We start from the raw sequence: 16822 nt of genomic DNA on the forward strand, positions 1-16822 counted from the left end.
AGGCCTTTGACAAAATTCAACAGCCCTTTATGCTAAAAACCCTCAATAAGCTAGGTATTGACGGAACGTATCTCAAAATAATAAAAGCTATTTATGACAAACCAACAGCCAATATCATACTGAATGGGCAAAAACTGGAAGCATTCCCCTTGAAATGTGGCACTAGACAAGGATGCCCTCTCTCACCACTCCTATTCAATATAGTAATGGAAGTTCTAGCCAGAGCAATCAGGCAAGAAAAAGAAATAAAGGGTATTCAAATAGGAAAGGAGGAAGTCAAATTGTCTGTATTTGCAGACGACATGATTGTATATCTAGAAGACCCATCATCTCAGCCCAAAATCTCCTGAAACTGATAAGCAATTTCAGCAAAGTCTCAGGATATAAAATCAATGTGCAAAAATCACAAGCATTCCTATACACCAATAACAGACTTAAAGAGAGCCAAATCAAGAATGAATTGCCATTCACAATTGCCACAAAGAGAATAAAATTCCTAGGAATACAACTAACAAGGAACATAAAGGACCTCTTCAAGTAGAACTACAAGCCACTGCTCAACGAAATAAGAGAGGACACAAACAGATGGAGAAACATTCCATGTTCATGGTTAGGAAGAATCAATATCGTGAAAATGGCCATATTGCCCAAAGTAATTTACAGATTCAATGCTATCCCCATCAAGCTACCAATGACCTTCTTCACAGAACTGGAAAAAAACACCTTAAACTTCATATGGAACCCAAAGAGAGCCCGCATAGCCAAGTCAATTCTAAGCAAAAAGAACAAAGCGGGAGGCATCACACTACCGGACTTCAAACTACACTACAAGGCTACAGTAATCAAAACAGCATGGTACTGGTACCAAAACAGAGATATAGACCAATGGAACAGAACAGAGGTCTCGGAGGCAACACAACATATCTACAACCATCTGATCTTTGGCAAACCTGACAGAAATAAGCCATGGGGAAAGGATTCCCTGTTTAATAAATAGTGTTGGGAAAACTGGCTAGCCATGTGCAGAAAGCAGAAACTGGACCCCTTCCTGACACCTTACACCAAAATTAACTCCAGACGGATTAAGGACTTAAACATAAGACCTAACACCATAAAAACCCTAGAAGAAAATCTAGGCAAAACCATTCAGGACATAGGTGTAGGCAAGGACTTCATGACTAAAACACCAAAAGCACTGACAACAAAAGCCAAAATAGACAAATGGGACCTAATCAAACTCCACAGCTTCTGCACGGCAAAAGAAACAGTCATTAGAGTGAATCGGCAACCAACAGAATGGGAAAACATTTTTGCTGTTTACCCATCTGACAAAGGGCTGATATCCAGAATTTACAAAGAACTAAAACAGATCTACAAGAAAAAAACTAACAAGCCCATTCAAAAGTGGACAAAGGATATGAACAGATACTTTACAAAAGAAGACATACATGAGGCCAACAAACATATGAAAAAATGCTCATCATCACTGGTCATCAGGGAAATGCAAATCAAAACTACATTGAGATAGGATCTCACGCCAGTTACAATGGCGATCATTAAAAAATCTGGAGACAACAGATGCTGGAGAGGATGTGGAGAAATAGGAACACTTTTACACTGTTGGTGGGAGTGCAAATTAGTTCAACCATTGTGGAAGACAGTGTGGCGATTCCTCAAGGACCTAGAAATAGAAATTCCATTTGACCCAGCAATCCCATTACTGGGTATATATCCAAAGGATTATAAATCGGTCTAGTATAAGGACACATGCACACGAATGTTCATTGCAGCACTGTTTATAATAGTTAAGACCTGGAACCAACCCAAATGCCCATCAATGATAGACTGGACAGGGAAAATGTGGCACATATACAACATGGAATATTATGCAGCCATCAAAACCGATGAGTTCTTGTCCTTTGTAGGGACATGGATCAACCTGGGAACCATCATTCTCAGCAAACTGACAGAAGAGCAGAAGATCAAACACCGCATGTTCTCTCTCCTAGGCAGGTGTTGAACAATGAGAACACATGGACACAGGGAGGGGAGCACTACACATTGGGGTCAGTTGGGGGGAAATAGGGGAAGGACAGAGGTGGGTGGGGAGTTGGGGAGAGATAGCAAGGAGAGAGATGCCAGATGTAGGTGATGGGGAGGAAGGCAGCAAATCACACTGCCACGTATGCGCCTATGCAACAATCTTGCATGTTATTCACATGTACCCCAAAACCTAAAATGCAATAAAATAAATAAATGAAAAAAAAAAACAGCATAGTACTGGCATAAGGACAGACATATAGACCAAGAAAGAAACCCTTGCATAGATTGATTTTCAACAAGAGTGCGAGGACCATTCAATATGGAAAGGATAGTCTTTTCAGCAAACGGTGCTGGGAATACCGAATGTCCACATGTAAAAGAATGAAGTTGGACTCTAACCTTATACCATATATAAAAATTAACTCAAAAAAAGATCAAATATCTAAACATAAGAGCTAAAACTATAAAACCATTAGAAGAAAACAGGAGAGAATCTTCATTACCTTGGATTTGGACATGATGCCAAATGCAAGGCAATAAAAGGAAAGAAAAATTTTGACTTCATCAAAATCAAAAACTTCTGTGCATCAAAGGACACTACCAAGTGAGTGAAAAGACAACCCACAGAATGAGAGAAAATATTTGAAGATCATGTATTTGACAAGGGGTTAACATCCAGAAGATATTTTAAAAACTCCTATAACTCAACAACAAAAAAGAAACAACCTAACTTAAAAATATGCAAAGGACTTAAATATATAGTTCTTCAAAGAATATATATAAATGGCCAATAAGTACGTAAAAACATGTTTATTAGTCATTAGAGAAATGTAAATGAAAACCACAATGAGATACCAGTTCGCACCCATTAGGATAGCTATGATAAAAAATGATAAATAGGCGGGGCACGGTGGCTCACACCTGTAATCCCAGCACTTTGGGAGGCCGAGGCAGGGAGATCACATAAGGTCAGGAGTTCGAGACCAGCCTTGCTAATATGGTGAAACCCCATCTCTACTAAAAATACAAAAATTAGCTGATCATGGTGGTGCATGCCTGTAATTCCAGCTACTCAGGAGGCTGAGGCAGAAGAATTGCTTGAACCTGGGAGGCGGAGGTTTGCAGTGAGCCAAGATTGTGTCACTGCACTGCAGCCTGGGCGACAGAGCGAGACTCTGTCTTCAAAAAAAAAAGATAAATAAAAAGTGTTAGTGAGGATGTGGAGAAATTGAAACCCTTGTGTGTTACTGGCAGTAATGTAAAATGGTGTAGTAACTGAGGAAAACAAGTTCAGTAGTTCCTTAAAAAGTTAAGCATAGAATTACCGTATGATCAAGAAATTCCACTTCTACATATATATACAAACAAATTGAAAGCAGGAAGTCAAACATACACTTGTATGCCAATGTTTATAGCAGCATTATTCATAATAGAATCCAGCCTCACCATCATTTAAAACAACCATTCATTCTTAAGGTCAATTTAGTACTTTCAAAAACCTGGGAGTAAATGTGGGAATAAAAGACAGAGGGAAGTGGTTGAAGGTGGCAGTTAGCAAAGTGCCAACGCTGTGAGATGAAGCAGACAAGGGCTATAAGGTCACAGGAAAAGCAATGCTGAAATGCCTGACAACAGGGTCCCGGCATGGTTAGTAATCCAGAAAGCCAGAATAGGGCAGAGGCCAGAAGACAGGCGAAGGCCTTGATAAGAATGAAGAGAGGCTCCTATACATAAAGAGTAGGAGCAGGAATGGGGCACTGACTTTCTGCATCTTTATTTCTTCCAAATGTCCAGCTCATTTTAAGAGTTCAATAAAGCATACTAAATGCTAAATATGAAGGAGCAAAAGAACTGGTATTACTCTACCTCTCCAATTTGTTCCAAGGTAGAGGAATTGTTTAGCTTTGCCTCTAATCCCCCCAACACCTCCCACCATGGTAATTAATAGTGAGTCTCTGGTTTGGTGACATCTTAAGCTGCAACCTCAGCGTATTGAGCCATAAAAATTAACCTGAACCTGTCTCCATACAAAATATCATTATTGGGTCTTTAACTACAGATAAGTATGTTTCCATGAATAACTTTTATCAAAGTGTTTTAATAATAATGGTATATATATTTTTTACATTCAGAGAATTTATGCAAAGTAACTTCACATGCCTTACTTTCACTTAAAGCCTCACAAAAAATCTGACAGCTAGGTAGGGCTGGAATTATTATGCCAACTTTACAAATTAAAAAGCTAGAGAAATTAAATTAAAAATAATTAATGGGTAGTAGGCTTAACACCTGGGTGGTAAAATAATCTGTGTAATGCAAGTTTGACTATAAAACAAACCTGGACATGCATCTCTGAACTTAAAAAGTTACGTGTAAAAACTTCTCTCTTAATATTGCTTCTGCTGTATCCCATAGGTTTTGCATGTTGTGCTTTCATTATCATTTGTTTCAAGAAATGAAATTCTGATGTATCTTACAATACAGATGAATCTTGAAAACACTAGATGAAATGAAAGAAGATAGACACAAAAAGACAAATATTGTATGACTCCACTTATATGAGGTACCTAAAATAGGTAAGTTCATAGAGACAGAAAGTAGAACTTTACTACAAGAAAAATATTTTTCAAAAATTGTGAAAGAAAGCTTCTGACAGTTCTAATTGCTTAAAAACTTGAAAAAAATCCAAAAGTCATTCCATGGGTGAGGGGACAAACAAAATGTGACACATCCATATGCTTGAACACTACTCAGCAATAAAATGGAAAGAGGTATTAATACATGTAACAATAGATGAATTTAAAAAACACCATTCTGAGTGAAAGAAGCCATTTTTAAAAGGTACTGTATGATTCTATTTTTGTGGCATTCTTGAAAGGACAAAACTATTGTCAGGAAGAACAGATCAATAGTTGCCAGGGGTTACAGGTGAAGGGAGGATGTGGCTCTAAAGAGGTAGCATGAGGGATTTTGGAACTGTTCTGTATCCTGATCATGGTGGTAGTTACACAAACCTCTATATATGTTCAAACTCATAGAATTGCATACCAAGAGAAAGTCAATTTCACTGTATGATCTAAAAACTTAAAAGTATTGTAATACCATAATAAAAAAATTAATATGAGATTTAAGAGTCTAGAACTCTACTATAAAAGCCTAACAAAACTGTTGAAAGGGCTTGAAAAAGTGATAGAGAAGAAATCCCATAAATTAAAATTAAGCATGTTTATTCTTCTAAATTTTCTATAATTTCACAAACATTTAAAGAAGGATATATAGCAAAACTTGTATTTCAGTAAAGCAAAACCATGTTTCAGCTCCTGGCCTTAATCACTATATTCAGATCAGAACTTGTCCTTAAAGAGAATATATATATTCATGGGCAAAATCAAAGTCAAATCATACTAGGTTTGACTACCATATTGAGCTGTTATGTGGCACAAGTGAAATAATGTAAAACAAAGTCATATGAAACTGTCTTATTACTAAGTTTTCAAAAACCACAATTGAACAAGATGAGATAGCCTTTAAACATTTTTCTACGACAGTTCCCATGATCACAGCTACCATCAGCCAGTGCTCTGGGCTCTCAATCTGCCGTGTCATGTTGCCTAGTAATACATAGAGACAGTGATTGATCAGTGATTATAAACCTAGGCAAACAAACAATTCTTAACTTTGTTGTTAATGAAACACTGATCTTTCTCACAGCATCAAAGCTCAGAAAGGAACTGCTAGTATCTGGAATGACTCTACACTTGCTTCCACTGGGTTTCAGATTCACTTCCCTTTTCTGTTCTCTGGAGACAGAGCACAGCTGTTAAGCATCGTTTTATAAGTGTTTTCTTCTAGAAATTTCCCAAGGGCCATTACTAAGTGTGAGAAATATTGGGAAGACCATAACAGATTTGTATATGAGTCACTTTCCATCTGCATCAGGTTAAGTGCACTTACAGCACAATTTTAATAAAATAAGAAGGGAAAATGAAGCATTTAATTATTGCTTAACTGGAGATTACTCTTTTTAGATTTTCAGTTGCTGATTATCCTTGCATATAGGAAGGCAGAATTGTCTTCTCAAGAGTATATTGTCACAGAGCCTTGAACATTGTCCTTCTAAGATCTTTTTTCAAAATTTCATGGTTCAAACAGAAGCTCTCTGTTGAGTTCCCTACATTTGTAAATTGCAGAACAGGCACTGTCGTGGCTGAAGTGTCTGCTAATTGCCAGAGGTGCTAAAAGTCCCTCTCCATCTTCAGAAGCCCATGTTCTCAATAGCATCCAAGATGAAGAGAACAGAAGAAACAACAGGCTAGAAGGGAGACAATAGGACTCTTTAACCAAATGGTTAACCAAAGGATAGAGATGTTAAGTCTCTATCCACTCAAGTCTATAGAAAAAACCTATAATAGGAGTCTTCCAGAGGCTGATATACTCACAGCCCACGGCACTGTACCTTCCCCAATGGGACTCTAAGTGATTCATCCCTGAGGAAGGTTCAGAAGCAGTCAGGACAGGGCCACCAGGTGTTCTGGTGGAAGGGAACTTGCAATATGCTGAGTTTTTACAATTTAAACTCTGTACATCAAGGGAAATACAAACCTGTTGGGGTCAAACAGGGCATCACGGCCTTGGTGAAAAGAATTGCTGGCATTTCCATTTTCAAATTAAGCAAGGCTCAGCCCTAGGTTCTCTTGAAATACTGCAATCTCAAAATGGTATGAGGAATTGAATGTTGCAGGAAAGAAAGCCAGCTTCAAATTGATTTGTTCCAAGTCTAGAAAAGCTTGTGGCCTGGTTTTACGATCAAACGATTGTTTTAAGGTTGCATAGAGCTTACTGGAGGATGTGTTTCCTTTATAATTACCTCATAAGGATGTAGATTGGGGTGAAGAATAAGAAAAGTGTGAAAAATATAAGATTACCATTTCAATGTAGCTTTCTTCCTCTTCTCTGGAAACAGGATTAGCAAAAAATCTTGCAGAATTAATACCATTTCTTTCTGGAGAGAGAAAGCTGGTTCGACTGCTAAGAATAAAAATATAGATGAGGTCAAAGCAATGTCTTACAGCTGCTCTGAAAGCCAGCCAGGAACTAACGTGGCCCCCATGGGGTTTCGGCCCTCCCCTTCCAGACACAACTTCTTTCCGGCCAAAGCAATTCCTGAAGAAGCAGAAACTGCCCAACAGTTTCTGCCCCACTCTGGGGCAAATGGCTCCCAATTCACAAAGGCTGCTTTTTTTCCCAGCCTGTCTATGTGACACAGCTCAGGAGCTTTCTAAACAGATGAAGGCATCATATCATTTAGCAAAAAATCACTCCTTTGGGGCCTTCTTGTTTCTATTCAACGTAAGGAAAAGTGAGGAAGTATGGCCATTCCTCTGACAGGACAAGAAGGCTGCTCATCAACTTCTATCCTTCTCCTGTGTCAGAAGTATGGACTGAGTCACTGTCTTGGCTGGAAATACAGCTCATTGCAGAATTCTGCTTTACAATGCAATTGTGTTTTGTAGCATTTAGAGTGAACCGAGAAACTCCTGAGCCAAGCTCAGGAGTAAAAATGCAACTTCTAAAAGGTGAGGTGAAAGGGTGCAATTACATTTTGAAGTCTGTCTACCCAGCCCATGAATCTGGGAACTCCCTCGTCCTACCCCATTCACAAAGCTGGGCTTGGGCCGTAGCCGATTCCACTGAGACCGGGGAACACAATTCTCTCTCCCCAGGAAATCTGAATTGGGATTGAAAAAGAGCCCATCTTTGGTACTAGAATTGTAGCATGTAAACAAGTTCAGGAGGTATGGTACAGCTATCTTTGACCATGAGGATTGTGCAACAGAGAAAAGAATACTGCAAAGACAAAGGAATGCACAGATGTGAAGAGTGAAGCAGATGTGAGCAGATTCCTTGGGTTCCCAACAGCACACTAGTTCCTGATTCCATAATCCTGGGAGACCCAGTCATATTCCTTCCTTTGTGATCTATAAAACATCTCTTGCTCTCAATAATAAGCCTTACCCTTCCTTTGGCTTAAACTAGATCAAGTGGGCTTCAACTGCATTTAATCAGAGGCCTACCACACACCAGGGGTGTTTGGGCTGGATGAAGCTCTTTTGAGCAATCAGAGTCTTACCAAGGCACAGTGCGGGTCCTGGTAAGAGATGCATGTTCCCGGATGGTGGAGAGATTTCTCAGGTCCAGGGGAGGTGGCCGTGCTACAAGACAGTGTGCAACATCCAGGAGATCAAGGCTAGAATTTAAAGGCTGTGAAACTACTACATTTCACTTTTCTAGTACAGCAAATCACATTTACTAACAGGCAGCACTGATGATGAGTGTGAATTTTACTGTCCTCTTTCCTGCCTCACTGGGAGTAAAGACAAATACTGAGCAAATGGCCACATTACCTGCTGCAGATAACAATGTAGCAATGCATTATTAAGTCTCTGTATATCATGCATGCTTCTAGCTGTCGAGGGCACAGGATGAACAAAGCAGATGAAAGTCTCTGATCTTGTGGAATTGCAACACCTATCTCACACTTGATGTGTCTGAAGTGGAAATGTTATCTTTCTTATCACAGGAAGAGATGATCACCCAGGTCCTAGTCTTCCACACCTACAATCCATTGTGCACCTGATGATCCTTCTGTCTAGAACATTCTTCCCCATTTCTTTGCCTCCAGACAAGATCAGGCCCCACACCACGGGCTCTCAAGTTCTTGTACTTACCTTTTACAGCACTCCCCCAGTTTGTGATGATACATTCATCTATGATTGATCTGGGCCTAGACCATGCTCCAGGAGTACAGGGGTACATCTGTTTGTTCACTGCAGTAGCCTTGGCACCTAGAGAAGCACTTGGTATCTGCGCTGACCCTTATTCCACCTCAGTGGTCCATCTTCCTGAGTTAGTCCTGACCTAGGTATCCACCTTTGCATGGACCTTTGTTAGGGATGCAGCCAAACAGCCCTCTGGAATGAGTTGGCTTTGTCAGCTGTATTTGCAGGGCCACAGTGCCTGTACATACCCCAACTCCTATTATCATGACAATCTGGGGCAGGAAGATGTCCCACCCCTTCCTATTCCATCGCAGCACTTCGTTCCTGACCTGATACTTTCCAACCCTCAGGGGTGGTTTCTCTAGGTCTTCCTTTCCAGAAACTTTTTCTATGCAACCACCAGAACCTTGCTCCCCTGGTCAAGTGCTTACATTTCCTCTGAGGCTTGAGATCTCTATTCACTGGGGGAGGTTCCAGGTCTGCAGGTAGCTCAGGCAGTGGGCTTGAGATGCTTCCTGAGCTCATTGGAATGTAGTCATCAGGGCTGCAGTGGGTTCCAAGACCACAGGCAACGGCCTGGGGGCTCATCGGCATATAGCTGTCTTCGGTACTGGTTGAAGCTGTGGGGTACGTTGGGGAGAACCTGCATGGCTGCAAAAGAATAGATACAGATTGGGAACCACAGACCAGTCATAGAAACTGCTATCAGAGGATGGCCAAGGCTGCACATATGGTTTCAGTTCCAAATTATCCAAGTATAACTCTGAACTTCCTCAGGAAAGTCAGACAAGCCTCTAGCTCAAGTTCTGCCTCTGGACTTACCATTTTAGTATAGGCGATAACTCTTCAAGATCTGACACTGGAAGACAGAAGGTTATGAATTTATGCAAATGCTTTAAGTATAAAGTGATGCCTTAAGTAGCTATACCAAATTGAGCAGGTGTCTGAACCATTAGAACCAACAAGGCCCTTATGGAACACCAAGTCCCATAGTTCTCAAATGAGTTCAAGTCTTCAGGGAAGACTAGAAGAGTCCTCACAGACTCAGAGTGCTGAATCTTAAAGATTTCAAGGGAATATATACACATCAGGCTATTTTAGTAAAATCGATGCTTAAAGGAACCTGCGTGAACTTACCAAATTTAAACTAAGCCGCTTGTCTCGGTGTCTTAAGGATTGGCCTTCTACATCAGCTGCAAGAAATAAGCCAAGGTGGTGAGAAATGCAGGACAACACCAACTGAAACTAGAGTCCAAGTCCCTATGTACACTAAGGACCTGTGCTCAGCTCGAGAGAGGCAGAGAAGCATAACACATATACACAATGCTTGCTATTGGAGTCTAGCTGGGCAGTCAGAACACATTTCCCCAACAGATGAAAAATCAGACCAGAATTTGAAGAAGTTTGTAGCTGATGGCTTGAGCTCTCTCTGTGAATTAGGAGAAAACGTAGCAAGTAATTAACAGATGCTTGTTTAATTTATTACATAAATCTTCTAAACTGAAGGCAGAGCTGGAGGTTTGAGGAGAAGAGAGAAGGTTTGAGATATTCTTTGTAATGAGGAAGAGAACAGGGTGAACGGAGAAATGATTGCCTTGTGGAGCAGCATTAAGGGCCCAATTGAGGTCTGTGACCATGAATTAGTGACTGGGATTTTCTACAGAAAAACTACTAGAAAGAACAGTTGGCTGTGATAAAGGGTATGATACAAAAATTTAGAATAATTGTTGAAGTTGAAGAGGAGATGTTCAGAAGGCAGAAAGACACCTGGGCCTAGATGCAAATGAGATATAATTTGGGGGAATTTAGCAGCTTGGAGATGACAGTCAAAACCATGAGAGTAGATGAAACTAGGTTGCAAGTGTTGAGAAAAGTACAAAACTATAGAGAATCCTAAGATTCAAAGAAATAAGAGATAAGAGGTAAGTCAGTGAAGTATCTTGAGAAAGAGCAACCATGGATTAATGAGGAAACTTGGGGGACATGCTACTTCATAGAAAGAGCAACTACTCCATAGGTAGAGAAAGAAAGAAAGAAAGAAAGGAAAGAAAGAAGGAAAGAAAGAAAGAAAAAGAAAGAAAGATAGAAACTGAGATTGTGCCACAGTACTCCAGTCTGGTGACAGAGTGAGACTCCATCCACTCCATCTCAAACAAACAAACAAACAAACAAAAATAAAAATTAAGCTGGGCACGGTGGCTCACACCTGGAATCCCAGCACTCTGGGAGACTGAGGTGGGTGGATCACGAGGTCAGGAGTTCGAGACCAGCCTGAGCAACATAATGAAACCCCATCTCAACTAAAAATACAAAAAATTAGCCGGATGTGTTGGTGTGCACCTGTAATCCCAGCTACTCAGGAGGCTGAGGCAGGAGAATTGCATTAACCCGGGAGGCAGAGGTTGCAGTGAGCCGAGATTGCACCATTGCACTCCAGCCTGGGCAACAGTGTGAAAAGTCAGGCAGCCTCTAAGAAATAAACTTAAAATTTGACATCATCTTAAAATGCAAGGACAACTCCCAGTTCAGAAAAATGTGACTGAGACAGATGGAATTAAGCATATATATTATATATACATATATGTGTATGTATATATGGATATATCTATGCTTACATGTTTGTAAAGATGTATAAGTACTGGTTAAAAACTACTCTGAAGTCAGACTGTCTAGTTTTAAATCCCTACACCACCATGTATTAGCCGTGTGACACTAGAAAAGTTACTTACCATCTCTATGTCTCAGTTTCCTAATTTGTAAAATGAAGCCAATAATAGAACCTATTTCATAGGACTTCTGGAAAGGCTAGATGTGTTGGTGCATGTAAAGGACTTAGAACACTGCCTAGAACACAGAAAGTACATAATAACGCTTAGAAATTATAATGGAATAATTTCTCATTGTGAGACTTGCATGTGTGAGAATAGCCCCTAACTCCCTTTCCACTATGAGACTCTTTTGAAGTCACCAAAGAATATAAATATAGAGAAAACCCTGAATCAAAAGCATAGGTGTAACCCATGTGCCAGATACATTAAAGATTTATGACGGATAGAATGCAGATGGGATTAGAGTAAAGGAAAGCCCTTTTTCTCTTACATGGCAGCATTTGTCGCAAGCTTCCTGAAGTGCCTTGGGCCTTACAGGAACACGGGCAGACAGTACCCCCCATTGCCTGGGGTGGTTGTAGCTGTGGAGTGAGGCTCCTCTGCCTTTGGAAAGGGAAGGGAAGAGTGGGAAGAACTGTGTCCTGTGGTTAGAGTGCCAGCTAAGCCTCAGTACAATAAAACACTAAGTGACTTCTAAGGTTTTTGAAGCTCCTGGACAGCATCTCTGGACCCACTCAGGGACTGGGGGATTTAGCTACCCTGAAGAAAAGGACACAGGCCTGGCTATCTTTGCCACCTGCTGCTTGTAGAGCCTTCAGGGCCTTGAGCAAACACAAGCAGAAGCCAGGGAGTGGTTACAGCAAGCCTTGGGTGAGACCCAGTGCTGTGCTGGCTTCAGATCTGACACAGCACAATCCTAGGACCGGTGGCCACAGGGGTGCTTGTGTCACTCCACCCCCAGATGGCTCAGAACAGAGAGAAAGAGATACTGTTTGTTTGGGAGAAAGTAAGGGAAGCCTCCACCTGGTAATCAAGACCATCAAGGCAGTATGTCTACAAGCCTGCAAGAACCACAGGATTACTGGGCCTGTGGTTCCCCACTAAAGCAGATACAGCTGAGATGACAGCAGCCAGTTTCTTTTGAATATCTACAAAGCCTTCCCAAGAAGGACAGGTACAAACAAGCCCAGATAGTGAAAACTACAATAAATACCAAACTCTTCAATGTCCAGACATCAAGGAACATCTACTAGGATCAACACCACCCAGGAAAACATGACCTTACCCAATAAACTAAATAAGGCACCAGGGATCAATCCTGGAGCAAAAGAGATATGTGCCCTTTCAGTCAGAGAATTCAAAATAGCTGTACTGAGGAAATTCAAAGAAATTCAAGATAACACAGAGAGGGGATTCAGAATTCTACAAGATAAATTTAACACAGAGATGGAAATAATTACAAGGAATCAAGCAGAAATTCTGGAGCTGAAAAATGCCACTGGCCTACAGAATACATCAATGTCTCTTAATAACAGAATTGATCAAGCAGAAAAAAGAATTAGTGAGCTTGAAGAGAGGCTATTTGAAATACACAGAGTAGGCAAAAGAAAAAAGAATAAAGAAGAATGAAGCACACCTACAAGATCTAGAAGTAGCCTCAAAAGGGTAAATAATCTAAGAGTTACTGGCCTTAAAGAGGAGGTAGAGAAAGAGCAACATTCAAGTATAAGAAGGTTATAGAACACAAATCAGGTTTAACCTAAATAAGACTATCTCAAGGCATTTAATAATCAAACTCCGAAAGGTCAAGGATCAAGAAAGGATCCGAAAAGCAGCAAGAGAAAAGAAACAAATAACATACAATGGGGCTCCAATACATGTGGCAGCAGACTTTTTAGTGAAAACCTTACAAGCCAGTAGACAGTGGCATGACATATTTAAAGTGTTGAAGGGAAAAATTTTTACCCTAGAATAGTATATCCCACAAAAAATATCCTTCAAACATGAAGGAGAAATAAAGACTTTCCCAGACAAATAAAAACTGAAGGATTCCATCAACACCAGATCTGTCCTTCAAGAAATGCTAAAGGGAGTCCTCCAATCAGAAAGAAAAGAATGTTACAGAGCAATAAGTAATCACCTAGAGGTACAAAACTCACTGGTAATAGTAAGTAAACCAAAAAATGCAGAATATTGTAACACTGTAACTGTGGTATGTGAACTACTCTTATCCTAAGTGGAAGCATTAAACAATGAATCAATCAAAAATAATAACTACAACAACTTTTCAAGACATAAACAGTACAATAAGATGTAAATAGAAAAAACAAAAAGTTGAACACCAAGGGTACAAAGTTAAAGCATAGAGTGTATGTTAGTTTCATTTCACTTGTTTGTTTATGCAAGCAGTATTAAGTTGTTGCCAGGTTAAAATAATGGATTATAAGGTAGTATTTGCAAGCCTTGTGATAGCTTCAAACCAAAAAACATATAATGTATACACAGAAAGTAAAAAGCGAGAAACTAGGTCATATCACCAGAGAAAATCACATTCACTAAAGGAAGACAAGAAGTAAAGAAATAAAGAAGAGAACACCACAAAACAACCAGAAAACAAATAACAAAATGGCAAGAGTAAGTCCTTACTTAATAACATTGAATGTAAATGAACTTAACTCTTAAATCAAAAGATATAGAGTGGCCTTTTTCATCCAAAGGATGAAAAAAACAAAACCATTGATCTGTTACTTATAAGAAACACACTTCACCTATAAAGACACACCATGCCTATGGAAAACAAAAAAGAGCAGGAGTCACTATACTTGTATTAGACAAAATAGATTTCAAGACAAAAACTAAAGAAGAGACAAAGAAGGTCACTATATAATGATAAAGGGTTCAACTTAGCAAGAGGATATAACAATTTTAAATATGTATGCCATGAGTGCTGGCACATCCAGATATATAAAGCAAATAATATTATAACTAAAGAGAGAAACAAACCACAATACAATAAGAGCTGGAGACTAACATCCCACTTTTAGCATTGGACAGATCTTCCTGACAGAAAATTAACAAAGAAACATTGGGCTTAACCTACACTAGACCAAATGGATCTAATAGATATTTACAGAACATTTCATCCAAGAGCTGCAGAGTACACATTCTTTTCCGCATCACAAGGATCATTCTCAAGGATAGACCATATGTTAGGTCACAAAACATGCCTTAAAACATTCAAAAATTGAAATAATACCCAGCATCTTCTCTGAAAACAGTGGAATAAAATTAGAAATCAATAACAAGAGGGATTTTGGAAACTATGGAAATTTTAAAATATGCTCCTGAATGACCAGTGAGTCAATGAAAAAATTAAGAAGGAAATTGAAAACTATTATTGAAACAAATGATAATGGAAACACAACATACCAAAACCTATGGGATGCAGCAAAAGCAGTATTAAGAAGGAAATTTGTAGTGCTAAGGGCCTACATAAAAAAAAGAGGAAAAATTTCAAATGAACAATCTAACCACGCATTTTAAAGAACTAGAAATAGAAATTCCATTTGACCCAGCAATCCCATTACTGGGTATATATCCAAAGGATTACAAATCGTTCTACTATAAGGACACGTGCACACGAATGTTCATTGCAGCACTGTTTACAATAGCAAAGACCTGGAACCAACCCAAATGCCCATCGACGATCGACTGGATAGGGAAAATGTGGCACATATACACCATGGAATATTATGCAGCCATCAAAAACGATGAGTTTGGGTCCTTTGTAGGGACATGGATGAACCTGGAAACCATCATTCTCAGCAAACTGACAGAAGAGCAGAAGATCAAACAACGCATGTTCTCACTGATAGGCGGGTGTTGAACAATGAGAACACGTGGACACAGGGAGGGGAGCACGACACACTGGGGTCAGTTGGGGGGAAATAGGGGAGGGACGGTGGGGGGTGGGAAGCTGGGGAGAGATAGCAAGGGGAGAAATGCCAGATGTAGGTGATGGGGAGGAAGGCAGCAAATCACACTGCCACGTGTGTTCCTATGCAACAATTTTGCATGTTCTTCACATGTACCCCAAAACCTAAAATGCAATAAAATAAATAAATGGGGGGAAAAAAAAGAACTAGAAAAGCAAGAGCAAACCAAACCCAAAATTACTAGAAGAAAAGAAACAATAAAGAGCAGAAACAAACTGAAACAAAGAAAACAGTACAAAGTATCAATGTAACAAAAAGTTGTTTTTTTGAAAAAGTTAAACAAAATTGACAAGCCATTAGCTAGACTAACAAAAAAGAAAATGCAAATGAATAAAATCAGAAATGAAAAAGAAACATTATAACTGATACTTCAGAAATTCAAAGGATCATTAGTGGCTACTATGAACAACTATATAACAATAAGTTTGAAAATCTAGAGGAAATGGGTAAATTACTAGACACATATAACCTACAAGATTGCACCCTGAAGAAATTCAGAACCAAAACAGACCAATAACAAGAAATGAGATCAAAACTATAATAAAAAGTCTTCCAGCAAACAAAAGTTCGGGACCTAATGGCTTCCCTGCCGAAATCTACCTAATATTTAAAGAAATAATACCAAACCTACTCAAACTATTCCGAAAAACAGAGGAGGAGGGAATACTTCCAAACTTATTCTAAGAGACCAGTATTACCCTGCTACTCAAACCAGACAAAGACACATCAATAAAACAAAAACAAAAATAAAAAACAAAATAAAAAACAAAACAAAAAACTACAGGCCAATGTCTCTGATAAATAATAAAGCAAAAATCCTCAACAAAATACTAGGAAACCTAATTCAACTATATATTAGAAAGAACATTCATCATAATCAAGTGGGATTTATCCCTAGGATGCAAGGATGGTTCAACATACACGAGTCAATCAATGTAATACATCATATCAAAAGAATGAAGGAAAAAAACCATATGACTATTTCAATGAATGCTAAAAAAACATTTGAAAAAATTCAATATCTCTTCATGATAAAAACCCTAAAAAACTGGGTATAGAAGAAACATACCTCAACATATTAAAAGCCACATATGACAGACCTATAGCTAGTATCATACTGGATGGGCCAAAAGAGAAAGCCTTTTCTCTAAGATCAGAATCACAATAAGGATGCCCACTGTCACCGCTGTTATTCAACATACTACTGGAAATTCTAGCTAGAGCCATCAGACAAAAGAAGGATATAAAGGGCATCCAAATTGGAAAGGAAGAAGTCAAATTACCCTTATTTGCAGATGGTATGATCTTATATTGGGAAAAACCTAAAGAATACACAAGAAAACTATTAGAACTTACACACAAATTCAGTAAAGTTGCAGGCCACAAAATCAACATA

The 16822-nt window shown here is 39.2% G+C and overlaps 1 protein-coding gene across 3 annotated transcripts in view; it reads right to left on the reverse strand.

Moving 5' to 3' along the window:
* Window positions 1-16822, reverse strand: part of GAB3 (GRB2 associated binding protein 3) — an 80212-nt gene that overhangs the window by 17954 nt on the left and 45436 nt on the right. For 2 of the 3 annotated variants that reach the window (XM_032265178.1, XM_032265177.1), the window contains exons 5-8: window positions 9960-10015; window positions 9254-9473; window positions 8174-8255; window positions 6969-7071 (exon numbers count right to left, since the gene is read on the reverse strand). In XM_032265178.1, the coding sequence (XP_032121069.1) occupies window positions 6969-7071; window positions 8174-8255; window positions 9254-9473; window positions 9960-10015 (461 nt within the window). The remainder of the gene's footprint in view (window positions 1-6968; window positions 7072-8173; window positions 8256-9253; window positions 9474-9959; window positions 10016-16822) is intronic. The other variant, XM_032265179.1, reaches the window with a different exon arrangement.

This window comes from Sapajus apella, unplaced genomic scaffold (assembly GCF_009761245.1).
Source record: "Sapajus apella isolate SASKATOON/1434 unplaced genomic scaffold, GSC_monkey_1.0 scaffold149, whole genome shotgun sequence".
NCBI classification, from domain to species: Eukaryota; Metazoa; Chordata; class Mammalia; order Primates; family Cebidae; genus Sapajus; species Sapajus apella.